The 13,442-nt window shown below is 48.6% G+C and overlaps 1 protein-coding gene across 1 annotated transcript; it reads left to right on the top strand.

Annotated features, from left to right (window-relative positions):
• The first annotated feature begins 465 nt into the window (after positions 1-465).
• On the top strand, positions 466-12,657 carry LOC125947194 (uncharacterized). Its single transcript, XM_049671592.1, has 3 exons — positions 466-601; positions 2,898-3,016; positions 12,092-12,657. The coding sequence occupies exons 2-3, from the start codon at positions 2,911-2,913 to the stop codon at positions 12,655-12,657; spliced, it is 672 nt and encodes a 223-aa protein (XP_049527549.1). The 5' UTR covers positions 466-601; positions 2,898-2,910.
• Positions 12,658-13,442: the final 785 nt, after the last annotated feature.

The raw sequence follows: 13,442 nt of genomic DNA, 5'->3' as shown, positions 1-13,442 counted from the left end.
ATAGGATGGTTAATTGGAAAGTAGAGGTAGCCAGCTGCATAGGAAATTTACTCTGGACACACGAATACACGCGTGCTATTCACATGCTTCGGTTGGGTAACTATTTGTGGTAGATAATTTTATTAATGTATAAGGTTTGCTACATACAACTTATTCCAAACCTCGCAGGGTTGAAACGAAGCGTTGCAGCCGACAAGTAAACGAAATATTTTGGTGCGCACGTCGCGTTTCAGGTACATGGGTAACGAAACCGTGTATTCGCAGTCTTCAACTCTCAGTTTACTGTTGTGATTTCGCAGTGCCGACAGCTAGCAATAACTCATGTCGCAAGTAGAGTTTGCCAGCGCGTGCTAGCGCTGTGCGACACGAGCCGCCGTAATTTGAAGACCACGTGACGCGCGCGGCCTGTCCTGGTTGACGTGCTTTAAAAGAACAACGACATCGTCACAGCAACACACCGGGTCTACGTGCAGCACAGCTGACAGCTTCCCGAGAGAAATTCGAGGGGCTGGAAGGACCTTCGTGAGGAATTTCGGCCTCCTGGCTTCGTGTGAGCCTAACAAAAGAGTGCAGGGAACGTGCTACCAGCAACTACCTTCAGGTATGTAAGCCTCCTGAAGGCTTCTCAACCTCGGAGACAGATTAGGGACGTAATCGCCGTGCATTTTACCGACTAGTATGTTACCAACTTATAAAACTGTTTTTGTTTATGTACCATGGCTAGATGTGGAATGTGTCTCTACTCGCTTAGAGATAGTAGCTCTTTCCTAATGTTTCGCGGCGTAAAAAAATGCCTTTTTTCATTGAAACACGCAGGTGAAGGTTTAACTACGAGCAGTGAGTTAGCATTTCGATGCTGCATCCTCGATTTTCCCGCTAACTCGCGGTATTCATGACGCACTACACCGCTGTTTCTCGAGATCTGCGACGACAGAAATGTCTGGATCAAAGAACTGGCCTATTTCAGAAAAGCTATGGATATGCTTAAACTGATTCCACAGGGTTCCGCATACATCACTACATCCTATGTAGGAGGAATATTCCTGGCGATCGTTTTTAAGCTAACAAAAGGTTTGAAGGTAATGTGCTTCATGATGTGCACCGCCAGTGGAGCGTGATGTGCATTGCCGCACGTCACAACGGTTGAAATAAACTCGCATATCCTAGCCGTAATGCTTTGCACTCATCGCAATTCCGACATGGGGATGGCCAGGAGTGAGCGTATTGCAACGAAACGAGATGCAGTGCAACGAGCTCAAAAGGACCTGCACACGCAATGCCTGTGTCCTCACATCAGGCGCTTCATTCGTCAGAGGGCACACGAGTGTACTTTTGTACGCGCTCGCAAATGCTGCAATATATACTTTGTCTCAGCCTGTTCAATGAGTGGCTTCAGAGCTGGCACTCAAGTCTGTGGTGAAATCTTGAATCAATGCTGACACATAAACGCACGGCGAAGCCTTCAGGAAAACAAGGAACAGTTTACTTGAAAATCTCAGTCTCTCAGGTGAAAATTGGCGTTGTCTGGCGCGCGAGCCGTCAGAAATACCTTAAGAATTGCTTTGACCCTTTGGGGCCTCTTTTGTTGCCCAGCAGTAATCGTCATCAACGTTTCGTGCGTTTCATTTAAAAGCACTCCACGTTTGCTAATTTCCTGTCAAGAAAGCCATGTCACGCAGATACGCGTATGCCGTTAGGAACAGAAAATCCCGGAAATGAGGCGTTAAAGATACAAAAAGCAGGACAAACAGACGAGTATTGTTGGGATGCAAGATAAACTTCGAAGAGTGTGAGTCCTTCTTTAAGTGTATGTGTGTATATTTCTGTTTCGCGCCTAATATTGCGGCGACGATTAGATCCAAAAAAGTGAATGGAACAGCTTTACTGGAATGTCTCTACAACAACAACAACAACAACAACAACAACAACAACAACAACAACAACAACAACAACAACAACACAACAACAACAACAACAACAACAACAACAACAACAACAACAACAACAACAACAACAACAACAACAACAACAACAACAACAACAACAACAACAACAACAACAACAACAACAACAACATCAACAACAACAACATCAACAACAACAACAACAACAACAACAACAACAACAACAACAACAACAACAACAACAACAACAACATCAACAACAACAACAACAACAACAACAACAACGATTTTATGAAGGATGCGTATGTCCCATTCGAATTCCTGTATTTCCCAAGTATTGTGAATGACTCTACAGCGAAGACCACTGAACGAAGAGCACAATGAACGCACGTAGCGGTACTACCCTCTGCTGCCACCTCTGAGCCGCGGTGCACTTTTGGAGTGGTTGTCGAAACCACAGCAAATACTACACGGAAAGGTCCAGACTCCAAAACAGATGTGGTACCAGCTAGCGACGAAAGGCAGCATTGATATGAAATCAGGGCAACCTCACCACATTGAATGCGCTTTTCTATGTATCTTCTCTGTTCAAAATAGTGTTTAAAGCTTTGATGACCGTGAAAAAAGTAAGCGGGGAATACAGTATTTTTCACGCCGAGATGGTATCCAGGGGTTGTTCAGGAACGGGCCATTGGATGTGGCGGCATGAAAGTAAATATGTCGCGCTTTTACGGGAAATGTACGCTCTATTGTCCTCTGTTACAGCATTATTAAGACTTGTAACTTGTAAAATGCTCGTATTTAGACCGCCTGACTCTCTTTATGAAACGGTGAATACACTTACATAGAAGCTGTTGGAATGAAGTGAGGATAAGGCTTTGACGTGATTTGTAGCTCGGTAGAAATGATGTGCAGATAAGCGCTATTTGTCCTTAAGAGCAAAGTGCAGCTTTCGTGAAAACCCAGGAGGGCGAATGGTACTTATTGGCGCAGGTGGTACCCAGCAATGCGCATGGCTGGCCTCAGTTTCATCGGTACGGTGCTGTTGTCGAGCTCTGCGGCATTTCCAACAACGCGTCTACCTAGTCGCAACTGGCCTCAGCATTGCGCCTGTAAGTATGGAGAAAGAGTTTTCTGAACTTGTTTCACGCAAACAGTCCTGTTCGTTATTCTTATTGTATTCAAGGCTGTTTTACCGACTTGATGTGCGTCAGTGATGAGGAAATAACCTTTCTTTGTTAATAAGGTTTTGATCAGGTATCACAGATTAGCATACTTTAACGTCGTCGAGAGCCGTTAACTTCAATCGTATGCATTGACGATGTCCATTCAATGATATATGCGATAGTTGTCAGCGCTCCCTTGAATCTACCGAATTGAAATCACGTGATGCTCGTGAAAATAAAGTATGGAAGGGGGTGTGGTGTGGTTATTTTGTAAGAGTCCACCAAGGTCGACTGTCTCTTTCGGCTGCCGCTGATTAGCTGTAGCTGTAGATAACAGGCGCTCCCAGCCTGTCTCGGTCTTGCTGGTACAGTTACAGCGAATCATCGGTGACCGAAATGGACAGTGCACTAGGTGGTATTTCACAGAATACCAATCCGGCTTTCAAACTACGTCGACCATAGAAACTTTGAAGTTTTCGGCACGATAAAAGACGAATGGGTAAGGTAGTCGGTGGCCACGACGATCCAATTGTTTCCGGGTGTTGACGTCGGAAATGGCCGCAACAAGTCCATCCCAATCTGCTGAGCTCGATCGGCTGTAGCAATCCCGCTGGCCGAGTGGCGGTCTCTTGCGTCGCTGGCATTCTCGGCACGTCTTGACATAATGGCTGACGTCGGCGCTCATGTGTGTCCAGTAATACTTCTCCTGAATATTTGTGAGCATACGGGAGAAACCGAGTTTGCCTGCCATTGGGTCATCACGAAGGGAGTGTAGAACATCTCACCGCAGTGCTGAAGGTACCATAAAGAAGGTAGTTGGAGCAGACATGCGAGAAGTTTTATTGCGATAGCAATTATATGGACACTCAAAAGCAGATTTCTGCCGTCGGCGTCGCCGTCGCCGTTGCCGTCGCCGTCGCCGTCGCCGTGAGGTTCCGTATGACGTCAATGGAGATGAAATCGTCGCCGCGCGCCGCCGAACGCTGTGTGCGAGTGAAAGGGCGCGAGGGACGCGCTCTTTCACGGGAAGTGAACGCACGGCGGAGTACAAACGCGCGTTCTGCGCCGTGCTTCCTGAAGGGCTGCAGAAGTAGGCGTCTCTTTCCTCCTTTACAATCACCATATATGTAGAGCAAACGCGCCTTCTTCAGACGCGCGAGAGGCCGTGGGGGAGGGGGGGGAGGGGGAGGGAAGAGAGGCGACGTTTAGCTGCGGCACCAAGTGCCTATTCATATCAGAGGCTCCGGCAACAGTCACCAACGCCGCAGGCATTTTGAGCGAACGCGGGCAAAACGCCGACGGCGTCGACAACAGTTCTGCGTGTTGCCGGTGCTGCTGCATGTCCAAGTTTATACAGCTGATAAAGCTAATATCATTACTCCGTATAGCTCTCTACAAATTTGCTATCGCAATTGATGCTTCGCCTTTCAGGTGAAACTGCGACAACTTTTTTCTTTGCAAGGACGTTGTTTTGCAACAAAACGAAGACAATCCGCACTTAATTACCTTTTTGAGACAAAGTCGGCCTTCCATTCTAAGAACTCGACAAGGCTTCTTAGCTCCGGGTCGGGTCGCTGCTGTTCGGCGAAATCGTCGGCACTTATCGTTCCTAGGAAACATTCCTTGTTCTCGTCGTACTGTGGCGACGAGCCAATAGGAGCGCGGGAGAGGCCGTCAGCATCGGAGTGTTTTCATCAAGACTTGAATATCATGGTGATGTCGAATTCTTGCAGTCGGAGGCTCCATCATGCTAGGACGCCTGAAGGGTCTTTTAAATGGGCTATCCAGTAAACTGCGTTAGGGTCGCTTAGAACTTTAAACGACCTGTCATATAGATAAGGGCGAAATTTTGTCGCGGGCCAAATTATGGCAAGGAATTCATTTTCCGTCGTTAAATAATTTGCTTTCGCTTTCGACAGTGACCATCTAGCATAAGGTATGACCCTTTGAAGTCCGTGTTGTCTCTGGACGAGGATAGCACCGAGGCCTACGCTGCTAGCGTCGGTTTGGATTTCGGCATCTTCGTCGAAGTGGGCGAGTACTGGTGGCGATTGCAGGGGTCGTTTTAGTTCATCCAATGCTTCAACTTGGAGTGTTTCCGACTTAAAGTCGACGTCAGATTTCGTGAGCAGAGTCAGAGGCGCGGTGATACGAGAGAATTCCTTGACAACCGCGTATATAGGAACACAGACCAAGAAACTTGCGCAATGCCTTCTTGCCGATGGGCTGCCAAAAAGTGGAAATGGAAGCTGTTTTCTGAGGATCAGGAAGGACTCCAGAGTTGCTGATTGCGTGGTCCCGGAACAGAAGGTTTTCGTGAGAAAAGTGGCATTTCTCTGGCTTCAGAGTCTAGAGGGTCTGGCTTCAGGGTCTGGTTACTAGAGGATCTGACCTCTAGTATACTAGCAAGACGCTTAAGGTCATCGTCAAAGTTTGAGGCAGAAACTACGACGTCATCAAAGTAGACTAAGCAGGTCTGCCATATCAAGTCAGCCAATAGCGTTTCCAGTAGAGACTGGAGCGTTGCGGGTGCCGAGCAAAGGCCAAATTGTATGAAAATTGAGTTCATAAAGGCCATCTGGCTTGATGAAAGCGGTCTTCTCTCTATCTCTCTGGTCGACTTCTGTTTGCCAGTAGCTGGTCTTGAGGTCCATCGATGAAAAATACTTAGCGTTGCAGAGTTGGTCCAGTGTGTCGTCTATCAGTGGGAGTGGGTATGCGTCCTCCTTTGGTCAGGTGACGATAATTGACACAAAACCTTAGAGTTTCATCCATCTTCTTCACTAAGGCCACATGAGAGGCCCATAGGCGATTTGACGGCTGGATGACTTCGTCGCGCGGAATTTCGTCGACTTGTTGCTTTATGGTCTCTCGCTCCCTTGTCGGAACTCGGTACGAGCTTAGACCGAGTCGTCGAGTGGATTCAGTTAGTATGCGATGCTTAGCAACTGGTGTTTGTAGAATACTTGATGACGACGAAAAGCAGTCCTTCTACTGCTGGAGGAGACTCTTGAGCTTTTCTTGCTTATGACTGGGAAGACACGAATTAGTATTTAAAAATTTTAATTCTGGAGTTATACGTGCCAAAAGCACGATTTGATTTTGAAACACGCCGTAGTGATGGACTCCGGATTATTTTGGACCAACTGGTGGTCTCTAACGTGCCCCCCAACAAATGGGACATGGGCGTTTTTGCATTTCGCCCCCATGGAAATGCGGCCGCCGCGGCCGATGTTTGATCCCGTGCCCTTGTGCTTAGCGCCGCAGCATCATAACGGCAAAGCCACCATTGCGGGTACGCATTAATATCGAAAAGTGGTACAGGAACACGCACAGTAATTATAGCTTCGGCGGAATTCGAGAGGACAAGTTCATCGCTGAATACCATAACATATTCCATATATGTGGTCTTCGTGTCCTTGTTCAGGTGTTTACATTCCTGGCTGATGTTTGTCGCCATTACTTGTGCTTTTCCTCGGCGTAATGTGGACGATACTCCTTGAAACGCTGATTTCCCGATCTAGCAGCAGCTGTTCGTCGTTCTCGACGATGGATTAGATGATCCCGGTTGCTTGTGCGGTGACGGGAACAATGACGCTGGCGCGAGGCGGGATATGGACCTGGGCTCGTATTCACAAAACTTTCTTACGCCAAAATTGTTCGTAAGAGAAAAATTCAGCCAATCCTGATGCTGAACATATTATTAGCGAAGGCAGCTGGCCAATAGCATAGAGCACTTACGAAAGAAAATATTTGTGAATTCGGCCCCTGATCTTCAAGTACACTTAGGGAACGGTGACTAGGAGTCCTCACCGGGGGTATTACTTATTCAGTGGACAGATCAACTTGCACTTGAAGTCGATGTTGGCTTAGAAAGAACAAGCTGCGAATTGCATCCCATGAGCATTGTTCCAGCATAACAAAGGTCGCAGGGAAAGTCCGGTCATGAACTGTAACTCTTGTCGTGCAGATTCTGGTCGGCGTTATGAGGTGTCCTTTAGATGCCCTGGTTTGAGGGCCTTCCTAAGCAGTCTTGACTGTCCTCCACTTGGCCGCCTAGGGTACACTAACGACAGAGTAGTCGGCTCCTGTGTCCACTAGAGCAGTGTCATTTTGGCCATCAATCAGAACATCAAGGTGGGCCGTTTTTGGCCTTGCGTTGCAGTTCGCTCTTCGCATCGCATCACGGCTAAGTCGCGTTGACCTATGGCTGGTACGTGGCCTCGTCAGGTCTTTTTTTGTCGGCGTAGTCTTGCCTTCCAGGCTTCATCTGGATGACGGCGTGCAGTTGGAACATCGCCGAAATAGATCTTGCAGTGTCGTCATCGTCGTCGGTGCTGGAGGACCTCCGGCATTCCAACGTACAGCAAACACACCTCTATTGGTTACTGCATTCAGTTTTCAGGGCATGGAGGATAAGGGACAGCGCACGGGGATGGGCCAGTGTACTGTCGGCGCTGCGGCGACAGGTGGCGGCGTGGTGACGGCGAACGGGAAGGTGGTCGAGGGCTCCACTGACTGGCGGCTAGGTAGTCGACTTTATAACGAGGCCTTTCACCTAGCTGTGGGCGCGGCGTGTTCATGGCAAACCCTCGTAGCCCCAAATCGCGACATGAACATCAGCGGTATACATGGCCGGCTTCTCCGAAGTGATAGCAAAATGGGCGGTGGTTTGGAGCGCGCCATACATCTGTGTTCCCTGGGTAGCTGCACTAGGCAAAGAGCGGGTGAGCTGGCGGCTGGGGCGGGGGACGACAGAACTGCGGCGTTACCAGGCTCTGGCGCGGGCGCGGAAGAGGAACGTGACTATGGGCTACGGTGGAGTCGGTCGTCCCTTCTGGCTGAGGCCACGGGGATTCGGGGAATCCGAGTGACTGCTAGATCTCCTCTCGGGAAATGTAAGCCATAGAGGCTACTTGCGGCTTTGTCGAAGGAAACATCCTGTGCATTTTTTTCCGTACAGCGGCTCTGATGGTCTCAGAGCTCGTCGGAGCCTAGTGCTTGGATTTCCCTCTTCTGCGAAAACACTTGTCGGCTTTATTGCCACGTGCGCATTTCAAGCGTCTTCTCGATGCCCGTGGCTTCCGTTAAAAATTCTTTGATAGTCTTGGGTAGATTGCGAATCAGTCCGCCGAAAAGCTCTTGCTTCATACCACGCATGAGAAAGCGAACTTTCTTCTCCTTAGACACGCCCGGGTCGGCCTGGTGCACGGAGTAAGATAAGACAGGAGCGCCGACTCCGCTCGTCTGGAAGGGACACATTCTGCAACGCCGGCTCCTGCTTCACGGCGTGTTCGCCAGATGGCGCTACGAATGGTGAAAAACTCTGTAGCGGAGAGGCGGGCCCAACAAACCGAAGGAGCAAAGGCGCGGGGACTCTCTCGCGGCATCTGCTTGCCTATCCGTTTTGTCGTCTGCTCCGCGCACGCCCTGAAGGCTGTAGCGTACATAGCTCTTGCTTTCACGGAGTGACGTTAGCAAGAGAAACAAGTCACGTATAATTTAATTTAATTTATTTTATACAGGCCAAATGCAGGGCATTTGTCAGGTGGCCTACATGGAACTTTACAAGGCACAGGAACAGAAAATAAACAAATTACGGAAACTAAGACGGAAAGAAAAACTATAGCAAATGGTGAGGCGATATAATGGCAGTTCGGGTGGTCTCAAGCAATGACAGACGACAGCGAAAAGAAGATTTTATGCAAAAGCTAACGTTTATCACTCTTTTTTTTATCTGAGTATGCATCAAGTGCTAAGATGCTTTGCTTGCTTCTTTGTTTCTCGCGGTGCTTTTCGTGTCGCCCGGTTCTCTTGCGAGCAGAATCCCCACATTCTCATCAAAAATAATAATTGGGAATTCCTGCCAGTGTTTCCTGCTTATTATTTCGCAAGAGAAGCTCTGATTATGTGTCTGCATAACTAGGGGAATCATCTCGAAGGCGAGGCTGAGAATTTACAGGGTAGCCAGCTGGTATTTACACTGGCTCACCTCCTTGTCTTTCTCTCTCTCTCTCTCTACATTACGGCATGCCTCTGAACAAGGAAAGGCAGCTGCACTGTGTGTAGTTGTAGACAAATTTAAATTGAGCTCCTCTCGTCCTTCCGCATTGTCGTCTTCTGGTTCCTCCTGGCCTTCAGCATCATTGAGCTACGCCAGGCTCCCCTAAACAAATTGAAGGAACGGCTCCGCTTCGAAGTCGACGCACTTGCTTTACATCTAGTAGGACATCGCCTTTGTCTTTGCTGAAGTATCTATCAAGAATAAGCTGCTGCTCGAAGTGTCGCGAACATATTTTGTCCATTGCTTTAAGTACTCGCTTACCTTCAGGAATTTTTGGCGCCACTGGTCACTGAAGATTTGATGGCGCCGCGATGAGCGAAAACTTCTCGCGTCCTTTGCCATACCCAGATTTACAGCCGGGAAAAAAAAAACACTGTTCTGTTGCTCAGTCTTTCACGCACAAGTATCAAGATACCTTGTTCCGTCAGGCATGAATAAACGTACTGCAGACATGGTAAATAAAGCGAGGAAGACGAAAATTTCGCACCTTCGCTTCCGCGCAGACGTAGAGTGAAAAAATTAATTCTGTTGTGTCTTCTTGTACAGCATCATTTATCGCCTGTTTCCTCTAAATACATCTAAAAATGTTTGGTATGCGGGCATAAAAGCGCTACCGCGTGTTTATTTGCGATTTTATTATTTGTGCGCATATATTTTTCTGTGTTTCATTGCTGTCAAATTAAGACGGCCGAGGGTCAACGTTTGTAGCATACGACACTCCCTACGGGTGCCGCGCTGCCGGTTCTGCGCCGCCGTCGCCGCTGGTCTCCGCTGGTCTCCGCCACTCAGCGCATGCGCACATGGAAGCAAGTTGTGAATGTTTTCCACGCGCCTCGACAGATGGCGCTACGCGATGTATAATTTGCGTTGCACGGTTTGTCCCGAGCGAATGCGTTGCGCGGCGGCGGAGTCAGCGCTCCTGTTTATCTTACTCCGTGGCCTGGTGCAACAGGCAGGTCGTCTCTTGTGTGTAGATCGCAATGCTCTCAGTTGGGAGTTGCGAACTGGACTTTCTTTGGGGACGACGATCATGCGACGGCTCAAAAAGCTGCTGCGAAAGAGTTCCCACGTTGTCAGGGTTGACTCACGATTCTCGAGCCACGTCCTGGTGGCCTCTTTTAAGGAGAAGTGTACCGTGTGACAGGGAGGTCAGATGGGCCGATGAAGGCTCTGGCGGTGATGACGGGAAGTGAACCGTGGGCGCAGTAGCAACCGACGCGTAAGTTGGTAGCGGCAACGGAGAAGTGACGTGGCCGACAGGCTTGGCAGCAACTTGCGCGTATGTCGGTCGTGCGGTAGTTGGTAATGCGTGAGGGACAGGAGCTTGTGCTGGCACAGCGCAGGTCAAGGACGCCAGTTCTTCCCTGATAACGTCACGCAATGACGCACCAAAAGGTTGGCTGGGATACGTCGAAGGTGAGGTTAACCCCATCGATTGTAACTCTTCGCGTATGAGCGTGCGTATTAGTGTACGTAGGTCATGGTTCCCCGTAGAATGGGCATCGTCAATATCGGGCTGTGGGCGGACTTGGCTACGATCTTCTTGGCCGTCTCAGAAGTCCGTGCTCCGGGGGCAGGTGCTGTAGCCTGCGGCTCGCTTCATGGTCAGGGGCGACGCTGGTTTTGCCTTCGGGGCGTGAGTTTGACTGGGGCACCGGTACACGAGCGCAAAAGCATCTACTCCAAGTGTGACGGTGTACTGACGGTCTAGACCACAATATAAAAACTGTGAATGACGAAGGTAGCTCTTTATTAAGCAAACTTGTGGCCATAAAATCAAGCGACATTCAAAGCAGAACCATTGCGGCGAACACTGTCGGCGATCGTGGAAAATCTGAAATCATGCGTGTCGTCTTTCACACATGACTCGTAGAGGGTTCCAGCGTGCCTTCCTGTAACTACACAATCAGTTAGGGGAGAGCGTACACAACAGATAGATCCAACGATAACATTCGTGGAAGTTCCAAATAATGCCGGCGTGTTAACATCAGGCTGTTAACGGGGAAATGCAGTCCCCAGAAAAAGGAGAAATAATACAGGTGTCAATAGTGAGAATAGGTCAAAAGCTCGCGTGCACACACACACACACAGAGAGAGAGGGAGAGAGAGACAAACAATAGTTGGATAGGGTAGCCAATGAAATGCTCTCTCATTTAGAAAATGAATTACGTCCACAAACCCAACGTTTTCCTTTGATCAAAATTGCAATAATAAGAATTAGGAACTTTACATATTCCTAATTCTTGAAGAAACTGGGCCGTATTCTGAAACGTTTCACTTCGGCGATATTTCTGTTTCGCTTTCAGGCGCGCGCTGATTGGCTGGTTGAGCAAAATTGAATGGCGTTGGGCTCAACGAGCCAATAAGCTCATCCAGTTTTGCTAAATCAGCCAATCATCGTGCGCCTGAAAGCGAAAAATAAATATCGTCGAAGTGGAACGTTTCAGAATACGTCTCCTGAAGTAAGCGTCTGCTACACTCTGCCGCAATCCTTGTCATGGACATGCGTGCACTCAACACTTTACGTATAGAAAATTTGCACTGTCAGCGGATGGTAAGGTGTTCTATCTGACACCCCAGTGTCACTGACACTAGCCGCCAGAGAATAAAATACGAAATTAAGAACGACAAAGACCATCACTTCATGGTTTGTTTGAGTGTAGCGCAACGTGCTTTGGGTAACTGAGGTTCGCGCTTTTATATAATCTAGATCGAAAGCTTGCCGAGTCGTGCGGAGTACGCGCACATGGACATATTCTGACTTAAGACACTTTTTTCTGGCGATAAGCGATGGGAGATGACACGGAGGATATTTATAGCATGCCTTTCACACGTTTTTACCACTCGCTAGGCTGTGTGCTATATGGCACTTCTGTGAACTGCGAAACACTTCAGCGCAGTGTGTCTGTTACGGCTTCAAACCAATTTTCGAACGTGCCTGCTTGTTCTTATTCCAGACGGAGTGTTCGACTACGATGTCGTCGTCGAACCAGTTGTCGAGAATGCCGTGAACAAGGCAAAGGACAATTTTGAAATCCCGCTCGCTGGCGCGGCCGGTGACTACGAGTACGGTCCCTTCACTATGTCCGCATTGCAATTGCAGCCGATGAAGAGACGCCTTTGCAGATGCAGCGACGGGGATGAGAACAGTTTCTACGCGCTCTACAACACTTCCGTGACAGTGAGCGTCCCGTGGAAACTTGCGACACCGGCATCTGACACGACCAAGGCGGTCAACGGAACGTTTCGTGCTGACTACAAAAACTCGGTGGTCATGGTGCGCTTCCGGCTTATCGAAGGTGCAGACAAGAAGCTGTGTGCGACTAGCGTGAAGGTTTTATTCTCGGAAATGAACGATGTCTACGTTGAGGACGTTACGTTTGCTTTTGAGCCTGTTGCTAGCAGCACCCACGATCGCGAGGAGTACGCACAGCTGGCAGCAGAAACATATAACTCGGTGCATGTATGGCTTGAAAGACACCTTCACGGGCTTGGTGAGAAGATTTGCTTCAGTTTAGCATAACTGTATCCTGTATCTTGTCGCATGCCCTTTATACTCATCGAGCCTGAATGGTGTTGTCGGTTACACATGCCGCCTCCATAACTTTGGGAGTGTTTCTGGACTGTGAATAAAATTTGTCGTTTGCTCCATGAGTGTCTCTGTGCAATGCGGTTTACTTATTTCTCTTTTTTTCGTATTTGCTTATTTTCATTGCTAGCGTAAGCCGCCCACGCACGCGTACTGGCACTGCCTTGCCCTGCGATATGACACTATACGCAAGGTGCTCGTCCGCATGGAGTCAGAAGCTGCAGTCCCGAATTTTTCTGTTTCGAGTCCCATTACGTTGCCAGCTGAGGAAGGTAATATGGACCTTTTTGATTTGGTTACTGCAAGTTCGTCAAGCATGAGCAAAGCGAATGCGGAACACTGAAAGTTATCAAATCAACTGCTGTGGAAGAACGGACATGAAGGTTTCATAGTACAACACTCTGTTTAGACAGCCTTGTGTAAGTGTTCCCCACCTCAGCACTCCTTTCTTTCAGCTTATTCATGAGTCTGTCAATGCTGCCTTCACTCGAGGTTACGTTTAACGACAGCAGCTGAGGGTAAGTACAGGGCGAGGGAGGGGATGGAAGAAAGCGATAAGGCAATGTAACGGTTTATTCACAGCGAAGCTGTTTAAGCTTAAAATCCCTAGATTTCCTGCTCTTTTCTAAGTAGCGACATCCACTCCTTCGGCCGTCATTATCTTCCTAGATAGCATGCGACCGTCAACGGCCGCTGCTATCTACGCTGCTCGCAGCAGC

Source organism: Dermacentor silvarum, chromosome 7 (genome assembly GCF_013339745.2).
Source record: "Dermacentor silvarum isolate Dsil-2018 chromosome 7, BIME_Dsil_1.4, whole genome shotgun sequence".
Classification (NCBI taxonomy): domain Eukaryota; kingdom Metazoa; phylum Arthropoda; class Arachnida; order Ixodida; family Ixodidae; genus Dermacentor; species Dermacentor silvarum.
Note: the sequence above shows the minus strand (reverse complement) of the source record. Positions and strands in the feature narration are given on the sequence as shown.

Bases quoted from the DNA above. Each gene is read 5' to 3' on its own strand.
- LOC125947194 (XM_049671592.1), top strand. From the start codon at position 2,911: ATGCGCATGGCTGGCCTCAGTTTCATCGGTACGGTGCTGTTGTCGAGC. The intron at 3,017-12,091 runs GTAAGTATGGAG...TTCTTATTCCAG, and splicing joins CTGGCCTCAGCATTGCGCCT to ACGGAGTGTTCGACTACGAT.